General features: G+C 45.2%; 2 protein-coding genes and 1 non-coding gene across 3 annotated transcripts in view; all 3 read right to left on the reverse strand.

Annotated features, from left to right (window-relative positions):
• Positions 1-5,417, reverse strand: part of LOC126539509 (uncharacterized) — a 28,790-nt gene extending 23,373 nt beyond the window's left edge. The window contains exons 1-2 of the mRNA XM_050186379.3: positions 5,323-5,417; positions 3,532-3,618 (exon numbers count right to left, since the gene is read on the reverse strand). Of these exons, the coding sequence (XP_050042336.1) occupies positions 3,532-3,618; positions 5,323-5,346 (111 nt within the window). The 5' untranslated portion in view covers positions 5,347-5,417. The remainder of the gene's footprint in view (positions 1-3,531; positions 3,619-5,322) is intronic.
• An 849-nt stretch (positions 5,418-6,266) lies between these two features.
• On the reverse strand, positions 6,267-16,575 carry LOC126539507 (carbohydrate sulfotransferase 11-like). Its single transcript, XM_050186377.2, has 2 exons — positions 14,938-16,575; positions 6,267-12,171 (listed from the first exon to the last, which is right to left on the reverse strand). The coding sequence occupies exons 1-2, from the start codon at positions 15,028-15,030 to the stop codon at positions 11,170-11,172; spliced, it is 1,095 nt and encodes a 364-aa protein (XP_050042334.1). The 5' UTR covers positions 15,031-16,575; the 3' UTR covers positions 6,267-11,169.
• Positions 16,576-22,051: 5,476 nt separating this feature from the next.
• On the reverse strand, positions 22,052-22,124 carry TRNAA-AGC (transfer RNA alanine (anticodon AGC)). Its single transcript has one exon. It is a non-coding gene; the product is annotated as a tRNA-Ala (tRNA).

A 22,124-nucleotide genomic window follows, 5' to 3' on the forward strand; every position in this document is an offset into this window, starting at 1 on the left:
TGCCGACCCATATGGAGAAGCGCCGTTTCGATTCGCTGGCAAACATTTGGTGGAGCTCGAACCTGCCGGCTTCCTTCACTCATTCGCTATTTAGACGTAAACGAGGAATTGTAAAGGAAGCCCCTCGAAAAGGTGGCCAAACCTATAATGAAGCTGCATATTTATTATTATTATTATTATTATTATTATTATTATTATTATTATTATTATCATCATAATCATCATCATCATCAACAACAATAACAACCTATTTTTATGTCCACTGCAGGACGAAGGCCTCTCCAAGCGATTTCCTAGCCTTGAACTAGCTGATTCCAACTTGCGCGTTAAAATTTCCTTATTTCATCACCCCACCTAATTTTTTTATCGTCCTCAACAGCGCTTCCCTTCCCTTGGCACCCACGCTGTAACTCTTATGGGCCACAGGTTGTCTACCTACCATACATGGCCTGCCCAACTCCATTTTTTTTTTTTCTTAATGTGAACAAATGAATTAATGCTGTCGTTTTACATACTAAAACCTCGATTTGATAGTGAGGCACGCCGTAAGGTGGGACTCCGTATTCATTTTGACCACCAAGGGATCTTTAACGTGTCCCCAATGCACGGGACATGGGCGTTTTTGTGTTCGCTTCCACCTGAATGTGGCCGCAGCGGCCGAGATTTGATCCCGCAACCTCGTGCTGTATCCGCCATATCCGCTAAGCCACCACGGCGAGTTTCTCTTAATTTCAACTAGAATTTCGCTCGGCTCTCCCCGTTTACTCTCTGATCCACATAGAAGCCGCAAAGCAGCTTCGACACCTGGCACGCACTCTCTCACTGACCGTGTGGGACTCGCCAAACTCACTGCAACTCCAAACTCACTGCAACCCTCACTGCAACTCCGACCTCCACTCGGACTTCCTCGACGTGAAGCTGCGCTTCTCTGTCGCCTTTGGTTAGGAGTTGCCTTCACAAAGGCATACTCTACATTAATTGGAGTGACCGAGAGGGCTGCTTGCGAGGTCTGTGGCACCGAAGAAAATATCGACCACCTGCTGTGCCACTGTCCCCAATATGTCCCAGAAAGACAAGAACTTGCTAACGCTCTCCACAAACTGGACAAACGGCTGCTTTCTGTACAGGTGCTGCTGGAACACCACCCCCATCGCTCGTCGGCCCATAAATCGGAGAAGGCGCTTTTTTGCTTCTTGAGGACGACGGGCTTGTGCGAACATCTGCGACCATTAATGAAATTTCTATTAGACAGCACCACGCGTCAGCGAACTCCCACCGCTAATTTACTTCTTTCGTTCCCTCCTATCTCTCCCTGTCATCTTTGTTTTCTCCTTTCCCATTCCCCCGGTGTAGGGTAGCCAACCGGACGGTATCCTGGTTAACCTCCCTGCCTTCTGCTTTTCTCTTTCTTTCTCCTCTTTCCTCTGCTCTCTTCCTGTCTGTTAACATTACGCCTAACAGTTTTCGTTGCATCGCCTCTTTTCGCGGTCATTAACTTGTTCTCAAGCTTCTTTGCCAATCTCCAAGTTTCTGCACCATATGTTAGCACCGGTAGAATGCATTGAATGTACACAAGCTCAAAGTCAGGATTTGGTAATGTCTCCCGTATGCACTCCAACCCCTTGTTATTCTTCTGTAAATTTCCTTCTCATAACCCGTGCCCCCTGTGAGTAATTGACCCAGGTAACCGTACTCGCGTGCAGGCTGTAGAAGCTGACTGGCGACGATGAATTATTGCTTTCTTGACAGGCTATTCAGTATTACCTTTGTCGTCTGCATAATGATGTCCAACCCCACTCTTGCACTTTCTCGATTAAGGTCCTGAATCATTTGTTGCAATTCACATCCAGTGTTGCATAACAACACAATGTCATCTGCAAACCAGAGGTTGCTAAGGTAATCGCCGTTGGCCCTCACTCCTAAGCTTTTCCATTCTAATACCTTAAATACTTGTAAGCATGCAGTGAATAGAATTAGAGAGATTGTTTCTTTCCCTGATGCCTTTGTTGACACGTAATTTTCTACTTTTCTTTTGGAGAACCAAGGTAGCTGTGTAATCTTTATAGATATTTGCCGAGATATTCCTGTATGCCTCTTGTACTCCTCGATTACGCAATGCCTCCATCACTACTGGTATCTCTACTGAATCAAATGCCTTTTCATATTCTATGAAAGCCCTATAGCGAGGTTGATTATACTCCGCAGATTTCTCAATTACCTGGTTGATGACATGGAAGGGATCCATGGTAGAATATTTCTTAATGAAGCCAGCCTGTTATGCTGGTTGATTGAAGTGTTGCTCTGATGTTATTGGAAATTATCTTGGTGAATACTTTATACACTACTGAAAGTAAGCTAATATACATATAATTGTCTAATTCTTTAAGGTATCCCTTGTAACGGTTTAGTATAATGTTAGCATTCTTCCAGCTCTCTGGTACATTTGATGTCGTGAGACATTGTGTGCAAAGGGTCGCAAGCTTTCAAGCATAATATCTAATTCATGCTTGAAAAATCGACTGTTATTCCATCTTCCCCTGCCGCTTTTTCGCGCGACATGTCTTGCAAGGCCATTGTCTTCATCTGCATTCCATCTGCAAAGCTTCGTAAAATTGAGCCCTAAAAATACTGCTCGCTGGTTACAGTAGCAAAATTAAGCGTATATGAATCATGTATCCGACAGACCGAAACGTGCGTTCAATGGCATGAACTTTTCACTATATCAGAGGAGTCTAGACTGCACTAAGCGAAGAATTAAGCAGCAGTTGTTCCCGTCTATAAATGCCATTTAAAAGAACTTTCAAACGACGAGTGCAAATCTACAAGCCGACCACGGTCAGATGATCTAGGTGTAACTGTATCATGCTGACTGTGGCAAGAAAGCAACCCATCTATATGTTTTCGTCCCTTTGGACGATGCGAATTGCAGACATAGAGGCGTTTTGCAGAACTGCCGCGAAATTCTAAGGACTTCCACCCGACTTCATTTCAATAAAAGTCTTTCTCTAGCTTTCAAGTGCTTAAATCTGCGTCTCTTGTTACAGCTTGTTTTGTCAATAAACGACCTGGTTACAACGTAATTAATATACAGAAAAAAAGTAAGTGAATTGCGGTGAGCGTTATCAAAAAAAGAAAGTAATCGGTAACTTATAAAGCTACCATAGATATATTTATTGCGAGTAATCATGTACATGTAATTCGCCACGTGCAAGTCTGGCATGTGCCACCGAGCATGTACCGCTCTCCAATAAAAAAAGAATCCTTCAAAGTTTGTCCTGTTCTGGGCGAAATCCAACTCGCGTCCTACGGGTTCTTCAATCACAGTAGCCCGGTGCTTTACCGAGCTACGTCTCTCCTTTGTTCGTCATCGATCAAAAAGCCCCGAGGGAATTTCGAATGACATGGTTCTTTTCGACAGCCTGGGAAGCCGTCTTCTCGTTTCTTCCACTAAGCTCTTCTATCACTCTACGGCTCTTAAGACTGACAGTTGATGCGCTCTTGGCACTACGCGCACAATATAAAAACACTTACCTGATTCAGTCCTCCGAGGAAAAACGCCGTCGCAACCACCGAACAAAGGGATAATGAAGTGACAAGAGTTTTGAACGGTGGAAACACCTGCAAAAAAAGAAAAACATCAGAACAATTACTGACTGACAATAGAAATTGGAAACGGTTAGTAGCTAGGGCGAAAGTAGCAGTAGGGCGAGAGTATTAATAGGGCGAAAATAAAGGCGAAATTGAAGTAGAAATCAATGGGTTCCCTTTTTTCAATCATTTTAGTTGAGCGAATCTTTGTCCCACTTTCTCGCCTCTTGCCAATAGCGAGGCGTAAAGAGCTGAGCGCAGTGTTCTCTTTCGGGCTGAAGACAGGTAAAAGACATAATCGCTTTTCCTGTTTCTTGCCGTCACAGTCACCCTTCTTTGCCAATAGAGATAGTGTAACATCGTGTGATTGGTTGGCATGTTGTTGGTGACGTCCTGGATTCACATGCCAACTCGCGCGGTATTCAAATTGCAGTTCATATGTGTCGTCGGTGACGGGAGAACGCCCTAGATTACATTAAAGCCAATTTTAAGGAAAGCTACCGATTAGTATATACTTAAAACACTGCCACGCAGTTTAGATTGCATCCAACTTGATATCTAGGATCAATATCTTACTTAATCGCTTCCGTTTTAATTCTGAAAAGACTCTGCTCATAATCTGTTCATTCGGACAATCTGTTCATAATGCACAAGGGGTCTCCGGAGGATGTAGAGCCATGTCTTCGGCAGCCATTACTTAACAAGAACGGCTTCTATCTCTCCTCTACCACCTGTCTCTCTCCATGTGTGACTCAGCTTTCTTCAAAAGCGTCGTTAAATTGTTTGTTTCTCTGAATGTGTGTATCTATGTATCAAGAAAAAGTCTTCATCACTGAAAACATGCTTAAGTGGCATACTACGGAAGCAATCACTGACACCAAAATTGCAATTTTATTGATCAGGGAATTTATGTATCAGCGGAGCGTTGGTAAGCAGATACCTCGAACGCTAGCATTTCGGCCATCTCCCCAAAGTCACTATTCTCGTATTCTACCTTGTTTAATGTCATCACCAACACATCCTTTTAGTCCTATAATGAAAGTCAGCTAAAAAAAACTCCATCACTATAACTTATGTCTCGGTCACCGTAAGACAGGGTGCTTAACACCCCCCCCCCCCCCCTCCTCGGTACCCCAATCTTCCCTACGTCAAAAAACCCATGCTAAGCTTTCAGATTTCTTAATATCATGTCTTCATCTTTTACATTTTACCATTGTCCCTTCTGTCAAGCAACTATTCAGGTGTCTGACAACACTGACACCACTTATGTGATGACCTGAGCCGCAATATCCAAACGTCGAATCGAAACATTTATAAGTGTCCTAAGAACAGATCTGACAAACACATTCATAAGTTGGAAATTTTCAAACCACAGACTGGCGTTTCAGGGACAAACAATGAAAACTTCTGCACTTACGTTGCAGAAACAATTTACCTTGACTTGACGCAGATATTTCGCATTTCAGAAACTCTGTTATTTGAATCGTCAGTAACTGCAGTTGTTTAGCAAAAAGTAGGTTACGGTCAGGCACCGCACCAAGGAAGCTTACCCGACGTCTCGTCTTGCAGGAGCTGCAGTACTTCCATCCCTATAGCGTAAACATATGACCTGCTGAAGAAGCGTCGCGTTTACGGGAGTCTAGTAATATTATAAGCGCCACTAACCGTACTTGTTTTGTCAAAAGTAGGTTACGCACTAGCGCCATGTTACAGGATGCATGTCGAGCGGCTTACCTCCATTTGTGGCCGCATCTCCATTGGGGTCACGAGTCGAATGGCTGCAAAAAAAGGTGCACCACGCCGAACACCAGCCGCTCAAATCCGGCGTGCCCTCTCCGTCCATTTTAGCCGAACACGATGAAACCGTTTCGAGGTGTGTGTGTGTGTGTGTGTGTGTGTGTGTGTGTGTGTGTGTGTGTGTGTGTGTGTGTGTGTGTGTGTGTGTGTGTGTGTGTGTGTGTGTGTGTTGTGTGTGTGTTTGTGTGTGTGTGTGTGTGTGTGTGTGTGTGTGTGTGTGTGTGTGTGTTGTGTGTTGTGCGTGTGCAAGGGGGGGGGAGGCGTTCGTGTGCGTGCGAGCTTGCTGGCAAAAATGAAGATTCAAAATAATCGCACGCACAGCATAATGCGTCATATGACGGATTGCGTGTATGTGTAATTCGGTTGCGAACGCGCATTCACACTCAAAAGGTATGCTTGTAACAAATATATGAGAAACTACCTATACATAGACCTGCGGACGCCAGGTTCGAACGTAGAACATGTTAGTGCATGTCCATACGCTTGTGCATGTGTCTGGCTTTGTACTTGCGTGTGTCGGTTGCGCTTTGAGAGTATGTGATGCGTTAGCTTGCTGGGCGCGCGCGGAACCGTCGCCCACGTGGTCAACACGGTTGCATCTCTGCCTGTCCTCATAAACTCCGTAAAAAAATATCCAATCTGCGACAAAAAGCTTGGAATCACGTTATTCACTACATGCGCCACATCCGTTCGAAGCGCTTGCGTTCCTCCCGCTTTGCGTGAGCGCTTTTTTCCGGCCAAAGCGTGCTCCTTTTGTACTCCATCGTGGCCCTGATGTCCGCCACTCGTGGCGCAGTTGGATCGCCTTCCCCACTTTTCGTGTTCGTAGTTTCGTCCCTTTCGTTATAATTTCACTTCAGTGTCCCACAGTGGGGTTTTCCTTCTTTTTTTTTCAGGAAGCGCACAGTGATATTTTTCGTATGTTCGACAATGACAGTGACTCCTTTATTAGTGTTGAAGGATACAGTGAGTGGTCTAACATCTACAGAAGAATGCAGAATCCATTCACACACGGAAGCTGCAAGACTTCACTTCGAGAAAATTATTTTCGTTTTGGCGTTCTTTCGTTGAATGTTTCAATCTTTGTTTCATAGCTTGCTTCAAGCAAAAGGCTGAGAACAAGCGATCGGAAAATTGAAAGTTGAGTGAACATATTCCTCTTGTGGTCTTATGCACTCGACTGAAGAGGCTTCACGTTCGACAACACTTGTTTACAGGCAATGTAAGCTGGCGCAGTGGAGCCGTCTCCCCTGGTTGTGCGTTGTAAAGCTACGCTATAACGAGCACTGTTTATCTTCACAATGAAAATAAGAAGCGTCACGAGAAGGTGATGACATTAACGCGTAAACAGTGGGCATCATCCACGCGGATATCGCTTTTTTTGGGGCGTAAACGAGCCTTTCTCGGCAAACATGCGACCACAAATGCGCCACTTTAGATTTCAATTACGATCCCGCGTAACCCTCGATAGAGGAGCAGTTTCTCTCTTTCTTTTGTGGTAGCCGCTCGCTTTCTTTCTTGAATGCCGCGTGGGCATCATTAGACGATAAATGGCAAAGATAAAATATTAACGGGAGCCATGAGAGTAATATTTCAATAGACACGTGTTCAAGAGCACTCGCTCTGTTGTTCGCTATGCGGTGACACGAAGGACGTGAAAGGATGAATGCCCGTCCCGCCGCTGGCGTTCCATGCGGTGAAAAGTGTGTCGGCTTTTGTCGAATGGGTGTTTACAAAAAAATCGCCGGTCCGTGCCCGGTTTTTCGTTCTGCTCGTCGCTGGTACTTCTCCACAATGAATTTTGCGTTTCGCTTGTTTTGTCTTTGGCTTCTGTGTGACGGCGGGTCGCTTTCGTGCGCGGTATCGCTCGGCGGAGATCCTGTTGACACAAGCGCACTTTGCGGACCTTCGTTCACGGCACGTGGATCTGTTATAAACGAACGTTCTTTTTTTTTTGTCTGGTTCCTGTTTATGGCCGTGACCAAAAAGAGACGTGGCGATTTTCGAAAGCTTCTCGTGTTTCCTTTCTTTTTCAGCCCTTTGTGTTCAATTCACCGCCATTAATCCCACTTTTCATTTCAACATGGGATATCCAATCGGAACCTGATGTAGTTAGGTTCCCTGTGCTTGTTATACGTTGCTCACGCTTCCTTGAGCTAACGCAATATCCTGCAGCCCAAATGCTGGAAGAGGCATGTGCGCAAGACCCAGGAGAAATGAGTGCTCTCATCATTGCTGCCTCGTGAGAAGCTGTGGGATTAAACGGCTGAGCTTCAATAAAGTTCACCTTGTTTTTCATCAATCAAACAACTACGTTATAACCTTCGCGTATGTAAGGCCAACGACACATGTTTGAGCATCGTCATTATCAATCTAAATAAAGATCTTGTGGTATGTAGGCATTTCTAAGGCATCTCCGATTAGTTTTGGGCAATGACAGTCAAATCCACGCTATTAACACATGCGTCCTAATGTGTCTTCGGTGCCTTGGCGGCATTTTGTGCGTAGTTGGTTACTGGGGCTGCGTGCTACATCCTGTGGGTTGATTAGCCTTTCAAGTACCTTACTTCTCCAAATACTTCTTGTTCATCGAGTTTAAATCAAGACACGAGTGTTCCAAGTCTCCACATTTCGTGCTTCAGCGGCTGCCAGCTTATAATGGAATATCTGTTATGATCGTGCTCAAATCATTCTCATCCTAAAGTCAACACTGGCTATCACAATTATATACCTTATGTGAATACGCGCAAACGGCATGCGCAAAAAAAAGAAAGAAAACACTGTCAGACGCTTTTAGAAAAACATTTCCCAGAGGTCCTTCTATTACTTTTGCGTTTTCAGTTACAGAAGACAGCACCTATAGACGACACAAAAGGCAGATGACACATAGGGGTGCAGCGTTCGTATGTGTCGTTTGCCTCTTGTCCCGTCTGTAGGCACTGAATTTAATTTCCAGAGTACGCACCAACTTTAAAAAATAAGCACTTTGTTTAACTACATGTGTTTCGTTTTGTTCTTTTGTTTTCTCCATTTTATGACAAAAATTTCAGGTTGACAAGCCTAGTTCGACATGATCATGAGTGGCCGGCACACTGTCGCTTTAGATATCTCGAGAAGCTCCGTTAGACGGTTGAAAGCCCGTGAAAACATAACGATGACTTAGAAGGCTACCTTGTGTAGCTGACAGTGCAGCGATGTTCATCGCTCTTTTACAATAGCAATTTGATGCCTCGCCGACAGGAGCCACACTTGTGTGATTACTGTGAACTGCCTTCACCGACAGGAACGACGCTCAAGTGTTTAACATCAAGCGTTAACTGCCTGCCTGATTTATTTTTGTACTGAGTTGCATAAACGCGGTCGGTAATAGTCTTCCGAGTTGACATAGCTGCATGCTGACGGCTGCTAAATTTAAACTGAGCTTCCGGAGCCTATGAAACTGAGTACGCGGCATTTCATTAGCGCGTGAGGCAGCTGCTTATGTCATCTCGTCAATTAGTCAGCAGTATTTCAAGCAGCACGTAAACAGCTTTATGCCTGGCGCCCGTGAGATGGGTTTTCTTTGACATGGCATGCTCGTTAATTTTCACCCAGCAGGGATGCTGTGAAACAAGGCCACGTAAGTCACTTCTTCTATATTTTGAGGCTGGGATAAATTTGGGGGTTTCACTATCGCTTATGGGTAAAACTTGATAAAATTTTCTGTACAGTCAATGTCATACCTGGCCCTAATACGATACTATGTTTAGGAATAACTAATCCTGTTTTCTTTCATCGTGAACGCAATGTTATACCACCTCGCTGAAGAACAAGCATAAGCTAAAATTGATTTTAGATCTGAATTGATTCCTGCCTAACCTCCTTGTTTCCGGTTGTACAAGATAGAGGTTCACAGAAAGAGGGAGGCCTGAAGTTCACAATTTGTGATGTCTAAAACATGGCGTCTATGACGTGTCTACCATTGCCTAATCGCTTCCAGCGAATGCAGTTACCGAAAGCGAAGCCTTCGTGATCTGTTTCTGTTACTCAGAGCCAACCATCAGTGGGGCGTGGATTTGGACGCCGCCTGTAGTGTCCGAGCGAGAGATGTGACAGGCTGAAATCCACGTGTCGGCAAGTAAACTTGTCTTCGTAAATTTTTCTCGTTGTTTCTCTGGCGAGGCAAGTCCCGTTTGTCGGAAAGTTGGCTGGAGCCTCTGACATTGCTTGTTTTCAACCAGTGTTGATCCTTTACTACTGAAGTCATGAAACAGCTCTTATGGTTTGTTTTGAAGCATTAACGGTTTGTTTCCCTGCTCCTTAATGGCACTGCGTGAAGTTGCCCCGGTAAAATGGTGGCAAGGCGTGTCATTGATTCAGTTATTATAAGCGCTCGAAGACTGCATGTTTCGAACACAAACTAAATGTTTGTGATTCGAATGACAGTGATCAACACCTTTAACATTCGACATCTTTTTATATACATTTCTTTATGCTCATTAATGGTCGAATAGACTGCTGTACTTTCACAACGTCATGTTCGAGTTCCAAAAGGACAGCGCATATGATAACTGCCTAGCGACCCCGTTTCTAAGGGGGTACGCTAAGCGACTCTAGCAAGAAAATAGAATACGATGCACAATGTACTTCTGTACGATATAGATGGCTGCTGACAAGGTGTGTAGACTGATAAAAACTGAATTCCTGCACAGTGCGAGAAACGTAGCCACTGGAGCCTAATTGTTGAGCTACCTTGTGTTTTTAAGACCTTTAGTTATGTGAATGATCCTTCTACCAGTCGAACGCAAGATCTTTCCCTCATTATCGATATGCATATTGTCGCGGCTTGTGTAGAATTGCGTTTCTCAACAATGCATAACATTCCCTTTCACTGTTACATAACCACGAAACTGGCCTAATCTCCAACGGGTTCAGGCCACGCGAAGTTCGTTTTATCCATGGCTATAATTGTCATGATCGCTCTAATTATGCCGTGCGTTCATGACTGAGTTTACTAGGCAGCACTTATGTGTGCTCTCCTTAGGTGACATGCTGCGCATAACCCGGTGGGGAAAAGCTAAAGGAGTTAGCAGAAGTGTGTTGTATCTACTCTATTCACTTAACAACGCCAGTCACCAGTCACCATAGGCCACCATGAGTTCATCGGTCGAGTTTATCGCAGAAATGTGAGTAGATTGCGCGATATTCTATTGCGCGCTGTCCGCGGTCCTTTCACGAAAACTAACTGTTCTGCACGTTAATGAAGAAACCATTTTCTTCTCGTGCTGTCCAGAAGCATCTTCCTTTCAGAACCGAAGCGCTTGCGTTTAAGGTTGGCCGTGTTGCTTCTCATCGTAGTGCAAAGTAGTTGATAACATAGCGCCTTTAATGCGATTCATGGGGATGAAAACGACAGAATGATGGTATTGCATAAGCTTCTACAAACAAACCATGCCGTAATCTTGTAGCAAGGCACTGGGCAGCGGACGCATGAATTGGACGTGTTGAGGTATCCCTCTTCATTGTCTACCCTGGGCAATAAAATTGAAAGCGAACATATTGTTCATCGCTTCAGCACACATATAGCGCGATCTTCGAATACTCTAGGGCGCAAACATAGGGTGTGTTATATGTGCGTTCTTCATCCTTTGACTATAATGAAGCTGCGTTGTCATTCGTACCGTTGATTTACTGACCAGGTAGAAAAATGCCATGCAACTCTGCCATGCGGACACAACACATTGTCCACACAACAGACTGGCCACTGCGAGATCGTTGCGTTAAACCACGTGCTTATTTATCTTGTTAGAATGCATCCGTTGGGCCGGTGACCGTGCTGAGGTACTCTTCCGCGCTATAACCAAACATCATGAAGTCTACAGCGTAGATACCGTACAGCGCCGCCACTTTTGACCTAGGCAGTCGAGAAAAGTATGACAGGGCTACATTCCTAGTGTCACTGGGTCCCTTGTTCACCCACAACTGAGAACGATTCGTCACTCCAAGCGCACTGTACATTACTGGCACGTCTTCCAAGGTACCCACGAAATCGTAAGGAACGAGGCACGGCTCGCAACGATCACTGTACAGCTGCCAGTGCAAGTCGTACTTGGATGGGTGGATGCTCAGAAGAAGGTCGACGAATTCTTCGAACGTGATGAGGTCTTTCTGCGTGTCCACGTTCTCGACCCCTCTGAAGCGAACCATGGCGTTGTTCCAGTACTTGTAATAGAAGTACTTTCCCGTTGGCACAGTACGTCTCGTCTTGTCTTCGAAGAAGGATACGAGACGCTCAAAAGGGTGGCGGACGAACATGACCTTGAATGCGTTGGCCAGATCGCTAACGGTGACATCGTTCCTGTATAACATGAACGGAAGGCCCATGGCTGAGTAGACGTAGTAATGCATGGTTGAATCGGTGTATTTGCCCCTATGGCTCTCGTTCAGGCTTAACAGGAGAGTCTTTAGGCTCGTGTTGGCAACCTTGGGAATCGAGCAGTACAGCACGCTGCGGTTGTTGCTCGGATTTACCGCGTAGAGCAGGTGCTTGTAGGTTTTGTAAATGAACTTCAACGCGCCCGCTGTCGTCTCGTTCATTTTCTCTAGCCTCTTGTTCTGCTGTTCGGTATAACGTTGACAGAATCTGCGCACACGTTCCGTGAGATCTTGAACTTCATGACTTGGCCCTTGTGTGCTTGTGGATTTAACAGTTCTGTACTCCTTAAGTGTATTGTCAGAGACCAGTGGCTGACTTCCTCTAGTTCGAGAATCGTAGACCCATCGGATGGAGGTACGAAATCTTGGGAGCTGTCAATAGAAATAGCATAAGTGCAATGAGGGCGTTGGTCACGCTGTTTTTTACGTGAACTTATCTTAACAAACCTGCTAACTCATATAGCACCCCGTACTTACTTATTGTGCCCTATTACACTATATTCAAGAACTTTATAGTGAAGTGTACAAAAGCAGGTAGCTACATGGTTTGGACTGTAAGCTAACGAATGTTCCTGAACTGCAGTTTTTCAAACCTTCGATCTTATTATGCCCTTATTTTTATTCATTCAACAATTAAAACTTTCTGGAGAGGCCATCGACAAACTATACTAGAAGAGAAACTTGGGCGAGTTGGTGGTGATTCATGTTTCGGAATTTAACAGCGCAAAACAAACAAGGACAAAGGAAAAGAAGAACACGAGACTGGCGATGACTCACAACTGTGAGTCACATGCATCGACAACCTATTTGCAAACGTTTTGGGATAACTGATTCATCCATTCCTTAATAACCGTAGCCCGTGTAAATATGCACGTTTATTTTCTTTACTTCCCTTTCCTATTCAGGATTTCTTTAGCTATTCCGCCTTTTCTTCTGCAAATAGTACATGAAACAATGTAGCTGAAATGATCATTTGGTGGTTAAAATGGCTTTGTCCTGTTTGGTCATTATCGGCGCTATGATTTCAAGATGAATTTTACCGTATGACATATTTCCTATATTTTCCTTTGACTGTGGCACGAAATATTGAACATGTCTCGGAGTCTTCGAATGCTTAACTTATAGGCTTCATATTCAGGTCTACTTTATCCCGGGGATCCATTTCAGCCGCTAGCTACCTAATGTTATTGTTCAGTGCAAGACGTACCGGCATGATTTGCAACTTACTTGAATGCTATCGTTGATTCTATTGTTCTTTACGTTCTTGCTGAACCTTGTGTAATCAGATTGCGTGTGCGACGCGACTAGTGTCGTACTTTCAAAAAGGTTTGTGAGCACCAACGTTTACGCTGGAACCTTCCGCGAGTCGTGTATAAAGGCCGACGCGCCTGACCTGCAGATCGGATTTCGACTATCGCCGACTGTGCTTGCCGATATTGTTGTGCTTTGAGTGGCACTTGCTTTTGTAGGCACAGGTTCTCCCAATAAAATGTTAGTTTCATGATTAACATTTTTTTCCGGTGAAGCTTGTATTGGCTAACAAGATTAGGTGGCGTTGTGGTCACGCAGAAAAAACAAATCAGTTCCTCCCGGAACAAAGCAGCTGCAGGAAAGGGCGGTTTCATGAGTTGACAGCTGCGCCGCGACGCCGGAGCGTGAATCCAGCAACGATTCCAGCTGCATAGGCGCGCGCAATCAGAACCGTTTCGTTTCAGCCGGGGAGGGAAATGGCAGGAAAGGAAATTCACGTGCGCTGCACCGGCTTCGTTTTTGTTCAGTTCATTTGCGGAAAGCGGATGATACGGCCATGCATAGTGCGTTCCCCCGAGGAACTGGCAACCTTCGACGAGCAGCGGCGAGAACTCGCCCGTGAAAGTGTTTCGCCGTCGGCGCGCCGATCCAGCCGTTAGAGCGACCCGAGCCCAGGCAATCCGACAACAACGAGAAGAAGATCCCGAGTGGAGGGAGTTGGAGGCCAAAGCAATCCACCACCATTACCTTACTTAACTGCGACAAAGGTCAGGTGCACGCAGGACAAGCTTCGCTTACCCCCATGTTCCGGTAGGGGAAGGGTTGTTCATTCTTTTGCTATTGTGTTCGTCACTGTCACTACAACGTGGCAATATTCAGCCTGCTATAGATAAGTGCCTGCTTATCTGTTTCCTTTCTTTTCTTTTTTTAATTTACAGAATGCGGTAAATATATTCGATCGAGGGATAGTCTTCATTTTAGTGTGACGGCACTCATGACATCCCAATTTCACGTTTATGGTAAATCAACTCGTGCGTCAACTAACTGTACATGTACTTTTTGTACTTTGTGAAGGTCTTAACTCCTTATAGGCTGAATGTTCTTCACCTGATGATAAATGTTCCAGTTGCAGTTAGAAACAGTAATGTACGGGTTAAGAACATCTAAATTTACTTTAACACTATTAGCAACCTCGGGTGAGATTTGTAGGCTCGTTTAAACAAAACTGAAATGGGCGCGAAGCACAAAGCAACGCCTTTATATTTTCATGGTTCCCCACTGAACAAATTAAGACTTGGCAGTTGAACCGTGTCACCTCTTACAGCTGTCTGTAAAACAGTCGGTAATGCAGAAATGGAAACTTCAGTTTATGCCCCCGAATGGATCAAGCCGCATGTGTATTTTGGAAGGTTCGACCAGGTTGGTAACACCGTGAGCAACGCGTTATTTTCCGAGTCATAGACGTGTTTCCCTGTGTGTCTTCTTTTGCCCCGTCTTTTAATCGCGCTACCGTACACCCCTTGAAGATGCATTACCAACAAGCCCATATTGCAACCCTAGTGAACGTCGACACGCTAACCCGTTTTTCTTTTTTTTTTTTTTTTTTTTTGCTGGGTGACTACACATGAGATCATGTTAAGGATCTCTCGCGGTGAAGCGTCCCGTTTGAATTCATGAACTCAGATTTGGTATTTGTAAAATAACGACCGTCGGCTAAACAGATTGAGGAGGTCTTCTGCTCCTTTACTATACAGAGACACAGAAACGACGTACAGAAACGCGGGAAGCTGGTCGCAATCATGGCTGCCTTCACGTGCGGGAGAGTGAGTAATAACCCATAGAAAGTGAAGTAAAGATTATAAAACAGTGGATGTTGGTTATTCCTACCTGCACAAACACGGTCGTGAAGACGAAAAGACATCCGCAAATACACAAGCACGTGAACGTCAATCGCTCACAGCTCGGTGACTCTCCGCTCATGTTTCAACAAAAAGTTCACTTCACATCTCAGAGATGGTCACGCAAGTGTACTCGAAGCCGCATCGCGTTCAGGTCTTGTGCACTATCAATAATTTCAATAAGGGATCGCCAGTATGCTGCGCACGAACGAAAATGCTCACCGCGAGCTTATTTGCACGAACACCCCGTGATCACATTAGCAACACTGTCGTGGCTTCTGTCGCAGTGTAGTGGCTGGCGTAAACTTGCAAATAATTTAGTCCACAGAGGAAGTTGCCCGTTGGGCAGGACGTCTCCGCAGTACACGGTCCGCACCTCAGTTCACGTCGTAATAAATATCACTCCATGGGGGCGTGCAGTTTTCAAAGCTTACACCTTGCGGCAGATGTCTTCTGCGGAATCATAGTAGAAGCGTCATTTCAGTTGGCAATAGCCGTAGCAACTCATATACGCGAGAGTCTCAGCACCACAATAACGCGAAATCTTGATTTACCTCTTAAGCGACTTTCATATCACTCGAGCGACTGTTTTTCATATTTTGCTTTGTTTCTACGTTCCACCCGATCTCAGCCATAAGACCATCCTTAGCTCTGTTGAGGTCTCAAGTTTTCGGACATTAACGTGATTAGAAGGCAACACGCAAAAATTATCATAATACACCTTGCATACTGCCCTTGCTGTCGGTCGGCTCTGAAATATACCAACAATTAGATACTTTCCGGCGGTGAAAAAAACATACACCCCGTCGTTAACACAATCTTAATATCACTCTTTCATTCCTTGTGTCCGCTGTCCTGGACCACGTAGACGTGCATAGTCTAGACGGGATGCAAGAAACGATCCACGATAGGATTTGCGCGCTTTAACATCCGACTGACTTCCCTGATTGGTTCTTTGTCCTGGAGTCGGGAATTTCTTAGTTTCTCTTCCATCGTACAGCTCACCACTCAGCCATCAATGCGATAGGTCCTACGTGTATTTCTTTGTCACACCCGTAATATTGCGATCCGGGTTACACTGCTCTCGAACCACACACAGGCACCCACGATAAACATGGTTCAGACCGGCAGCCACGCTTTGGCATCGTCTACGAGGTCGACCCACACGCCGATGGGATTCGCTGTGGTTCTTGCTCTGTTCTCTGGTAAACACTACGTGACCGGCGTAGTCATCACAGAGTGTCTTCCGATGCTGTTCTTCGTAGAATCGTCCTATGCATTCGCCAGGCAGGAGGTCGGGCAGTCATATTTTCGGGCCTGTTTCTTCAATCCGCGTGTGAGCTGGCAACCCGGGACTCAGTCTGTCGGATGCGGGGCGGACGCCTTTTCTGCTGCTCTGCTGGCGCGAGACAAACTAACTGCTTGAGGACGTCTCACTCGGATCGTGTCTTAGGATCAAGTGACGTCGTCTCCGCAGGTTTCCCTCGAGATGCGGCACAAATGACCACGGGCGTGCAACTCCGTTATAGCTCGCGCTATGCCTACAGCTGCTGCTGCGGCCGCGGCTGCTGCCGCTGATCTCCAGCATGTGCAGTCTCTTGCGAAGAAAAAAATAAACGAGGAAAGAAAATGGTGGTAAAACATCTCCTCGTTACGTCTAGGAATACTCACACACACGCGCGCACGCGCGCGTATTCCCTCTCCTTCCCTCTTGCCTGTCGGAGACTGATGCTTTCTGGCCGAGCCACTTTTGTTTTCTTAGTTCTCTTCGCGCTCCCACGCCCTTCGCACCCAAGTCTGAGAGGTTTATTTATTTTTTTCACCCGAGAGGACCTCCTGCCGCTCCTCAATAAAGAGCCGTCGAGCACGCCGAGACGCGGTCCTGTTCTCAAAGAACGTCATGCTGCGTGCTGGTTTACCGTACGTCTGTATATGTTTTTCTTCTCCCCGCTCGCGTCTCGTGTGTCTGCCGATTCTGCAGAAATCACGCCTCTTCGCAATTGCTTCTCTGTTCGGCTACGTTCTCATTTTCTGGGTAGTTTTCGTGCGCTCCGCCGTGCGAGCGAGACAACCTCTTGGTTGTCCGACGGGAAAAGACCCCTCTTTGGGAACGAAAGAAGCGGCGCTTCCGTTGCATTCTTAAAGCAGCCGGCGTGCGGAGTGTATAGGTGAATCTCTTAGCAAGGCGTTTGATTTACACCTACCACTCTGGAGGAAAGCGCGCGAGTCCAAGCCCGTCTTCTCGTATAGCGACGTCGTGACCTCATGGTCATAAGCGACGGTGCATAAAAGTTCGTCGCTGGGGAAGATTCGCTCGCAGCTGTTCGATCGGAACTATACGTGGAAGCCATTGCACCTCTAACCCAGTTCCTCAATGGTTTGATAGTGAGAGGAAATTGGGTTCTAAGAGCAAGAGAGATAGTGGAAATAATAAAGCTGCAACCCTTTTGTGCGGCCCCTTTATGTGCATTTATTTATGTTCGCTATCTGTCTCGGGGGAGCTTCACTGCGTGAGATGCTTTTACGAATGCAGTAGTTGGCTGGCTCCTTGAACTTTGTGACGTCAAGGATAGCATTCGTGGAAGTGCAGCGGTGGCTCCACAGTCGAGAAACTCTTTGTGTACAGATTTTTTTATGTCAGTCGGAATGATGCGACGGCTCCCATGTCTTGAGTAAATTACCCTCCTGCAGTAATATTCATCACTAAGAGAGAAAGGTCTCGTCTGATTCTAGCAACGTATGTCACTGTAGATGCACTTCTGTAGGACTGTCGGGATGTATTGAACGATCAAGGCTGTGCCGAGTGACCCATAAGTAAATCTACAAACTGTGTGCTTTTAATGAATGTATACTTCGCAGGGAATTCTTGTGAAACTTCAATCACATCGCCTTCAGCTACTGTGTCGACTGCAACTACAAACTTTTCGGTTTCGTGTTTATGCGACTGCAACAGATAACTAAAGAAAAAAAAACGGACATAGCGGCCACACTCATAGGGTATTTACAGTTGTACTTTAGCGAAAGCTACACACATTTTATGATTGAATGCGCACATAAACTTTTATGTTACGAACAATATTTGTATGCTTGAAGGCGCGCATTTTAGGGCGTGCAGCAACTACCACATCACCCAGAGACAAAGCGACGTTAGCGCGTACACGTGATCATCGTGCTTCTTTTTTAGTTACTTGTTTTAAAGCCATAAATATCAGCTTGACGATACCCTCCAAGAAGACTTGACAGTAAGCAACGATGCTTTGAAACACAGTGCAAGAAAAAAATTATATTATGGGGTTTTACGTGCCAAAACCAATTTCTGATTATGAGGCACGCCGTAGTGGAGGACTCTTGAAATTTAGACCACATAACGTCCTTTAACGTGCACTTAAATCTAAGTACATGGGTGTTTTCGCATTTCGCCCCCATCTAAATGCAGCCGCCGTGGCCGGGATTCGATCCCGCGACCTCGTGCTGAGCAGCCCAACACCATAGCCATTGAGTCTTATGCAGAAAGAGCCCCGCATCTGAGACAGCGAAGGAAGTGTGGCCAACATTTCGTCAAGCATAACGAAATGCGTGGCACTAGTTCTGCTTCGTGAAAGCCTCGCATAACTATCTTCTGACAGCAGAAAAAAGAACGGATAAAGGACGATGCTAAGGCTCCAGCGAAGCGACTGAGTGAAAGCGAAAACACACGTAGTGTTATTTTTCCTTGAATTTTGCAAACGGTTCGCTTTTTTGCGAGGTGTCGTGAACGTAACATTTGAATACGATGAAAGAAAGTGGCAAGTGAAACTGTCTAAGGCGCTTTACCTGCGTTTTGACGTGCCGACAGCTGCGACGGCGCTTTGAGACTGCTCGCATCTGCGTAACATAGGCTCGACACCGAAATATGTGCAAATTCTGCATCGCATCTTAGACGCTCGGCTGTCACGACCCCATATTTTGTCCACGTATGAAAACATGTCATTTGAGTGGGAAGGCGGCATCTAAACAAAGATCTAGCCATATCTGCATAAAAGTGGATTTCGTGCAAATTCTTTGGTGATGTTCAACTTGTGCAGTGTTCCACTATAATTAACCAAAAGTAACGTGTTTGACTCGTTTTATGAGTGTTTTAATCAATCAATCAATCACTCAAGCAATATTATTTTCTCTTTGAAAGAAGCGGCCAAGGCTAAAATCCACAGTGGCTCGACTAAAAGCCTACAGGGTTATGAGGGCAGCTTTTGCCTTTTTACAAGCCTCTTGTCTTGACACATGGGTTCAGAGATGCCGCAACGTAGTGTGCTCGTATATCATCGTGATGTAACTTGTACAGCATCGCAAAAAAGTATCGTGCAAGTGTCGACCGTACGCTGTGTCAGCGGCTTTGTAGCGGCGAAGGGTGAGGAGATCGGTGACAGTATGCGCAGGCGTGCAAGGCGATTTCCAGTTTGAGTGTCAACTGCTGCCCTGTTCACTTTAGGAGTGACCTTACCTCTACAAGAGCGAAGCCCACTACTAACCTGGAGAGGCAAAGCAGAAGGGTGGGTCTAAAAATGAATCTGCAGAAAACTAATGTTTAACAGTCTCGGAAGAGAACGGCAGTTTACGATAGGTAGCGAGGCACTGGAAGTGGTAAGGGAAAGCATCTACTTAGGGCAGGTAGTGACCGCGCATCCGGATTATGAGACTGAAATAATCAGAAGACTAAGAATTGGCTGAGGTGCGTTTGGCAGGCATTCTCAGATCATGAACAGCAGGTTGCCATTATCCCTCAAGAGAAAAGTTTATAACAGCTGTGTCTTACCATCACTCACGTATGGGGCAGATACCTGGAGGCTTACGAAAAGGGTTCTACTTAAATTGAGGACAACGCAACGAGCTATGGAAAGAAGAATGATAGGTGTAACGTGAAGGGATAAGAAAAGAGCAGATTGGGTGAGGGAACGAACTCGAGTTAATGACATCTTAGTTGAAATCAAGAAAAAGAAATGGGCATGGGCAGGACATGTAATGAGGAGGGAAGATAACCGATGGTCATTAAGGGTTACGGACTGGATTACAAGGGACGGGAAGCGTAGCAGGGGACGGCAGAAGGTTAGGTGGGCGGATGAGATTAAGAAGTTTGCAGGGACAACATGGCCACAACTAGTACATGACCTGGGTAGTTGGAGAAATATGGGAGAGGCCTTTGCCCTGCAGTGGGCGTAACCAGGCTGATGATGATGATGATGATGATGATGATGATGATGATGATGATGATGATGATGATGCCTCTACAAGGCCGCTGGCGCGCCGTGAGCTGTTCGCTCGCGTGAGAATATGATATTAATTTTGGGGAGGCTGTACACTGTACAGGCCCTCAAATCTTTTCAATATGGTTAGCAAATCTTGTTGCTGGGCTAATTGGTTCATGCTAATAAATGAATACTGGTGACCGCAGTTTCAAGACGGGACGGTAGAAAGACGCCGACGCACAGGACAAATGCTTGTGCTGTGCGTCGGTGTCTTTCTCTTGTCCCGTCCGGAAACTGTGCTTAACAGTATTCATTTATTTTATTTTCAATATGTACTGTGAAATAATTACGTAAACAATTATCCATCATAAATATGAATTCAGATGCATGCAGAGACGCATGGAAGTGAGAGAGAAAGAGAAGTTCTTTAATTAATACTTACCCTCGTAACATACCAGTCTCTAATGAGAACAGACTTAAAAATTGATGTTCTTGAGCTTTCGTCAGTTCTCACAAGTATATAAGCATTATCCTCATTCTCATCGTCATCACTGCTACTATACTACTGCTATTATTATCGCTACTAATAATAATTACTACTACTACTACTACTCCTCCTCCTACTACTACTACTACTTCTACATCTACTACTACTACTACTCCTACTACTACTACTACTACTACTACTACCACCACCACCACTACTACTACAGCTGCTACTACTACTTTTCTTCCCGGTCTTTTTTCCTCTGTGCCGAGTAGCAGGCCAGAGCTAGTTATAGCTTAGGCTGACCTCTCCGCGTCTCTGAAATTAAGTATTGCTCTCTCTCTCGCTCTCTCTCTCTCTCTCTCTCTCTTGTGACTAAGCGTCTCTTTAGTGTTAAATCAGTTGTACATGGCTTCCTTCTTTCCTGTTTGCGGGCGATGATATTTGGAGGAGCAATGGATCTTGTGGAACTTTGTTGTTCTTTGTCTATCAGAAAGGTTCACCTTTCTGATCACGTAATAACTGCCTTCCTGTGTGGGCGACAATAATTTTAATCTAAGCGAAACTGACAGCTATTAAAGGCATCCCATGTAGCCATTTTTTGGAAATCATGGGCTGCCTTGTATTTGAAACCGTATACCTGGATCACTAAAACCAGTAATCACCCAGTCAGGACGAATTTCTTGTAATCGACCAAACGATCAACCCGTTACAAAAGTAGTAAACACGTTTACACTCGTCATTTCAGTCTGCAGGAAGTCCTAAAGTTGGTCAAAGAAAGAGCAGGTTGAGAACAATGAGCAAATGGAGTGAAAAGAACAACTACAGTGAGCACTTCTCCCTGTAAGGAGTTGAAATTATTTGGCCTTTTAAGTAATCAAGGCCTCAAATGCCGAATATTAGGTGGGACAAAGCACAGGAACTAAAATAGAATGCTTGGCGAAGTTACACGGAAAGAAATATTCGCTTTACATCCTAACGATGAACGATATCTAGGGGATGCCGAGATAATACAGTATGCCAGCTGCCTAATTCCATGACTCCTGTTTTCCGAATTCAACAAGCGACTTCTTCCAGACCACCGGCAACAAGAACTGATACAGAATCAAAAAAGAAATTATTTATATTTGTTGTTGTTTATTCTAATATTTGTTCAGACGCGCACACACTAGTGCGCCTCTGCGTTTATCTGTGTCTAAAGCCTGTACTGCCCATTAGTACTATGAATATCATCAATATATTGATTCGGATGCCGACATTCAAGCTGGTGTAATTCGCCCAGAACTCCACACAATCCTGTGTACACAGCACATTTTTATTCGATAAAACTTCAGCAACAGTGACTCTAGCATGACGGCAATTTGCAAAAGAGCGAAAAAAAAGAACAGTTGTCGTGGAGGTGCTGGGTATCGATCCCAGTACCTCTCGCATGCTAAGCGAGCGCTCTACCATCTGAGCTACACCCCC

This window comes from Dermacentor andersoni, chromosome 11, assembly GCF_023375885.2.
Source record: "Dermacentor andersoni chromosome 11, qqDerAnde1_hic_scaffold, whole genome shotgun sequence".
In the NCBI taxonomy this organism is placed as follows: domain Eukaryota; kingdom Metazoa; phylum Arthropoda; class Arachnida; order Ixodida; family Ixodidae; genus Dermacentor; species Dermacentor andersoni.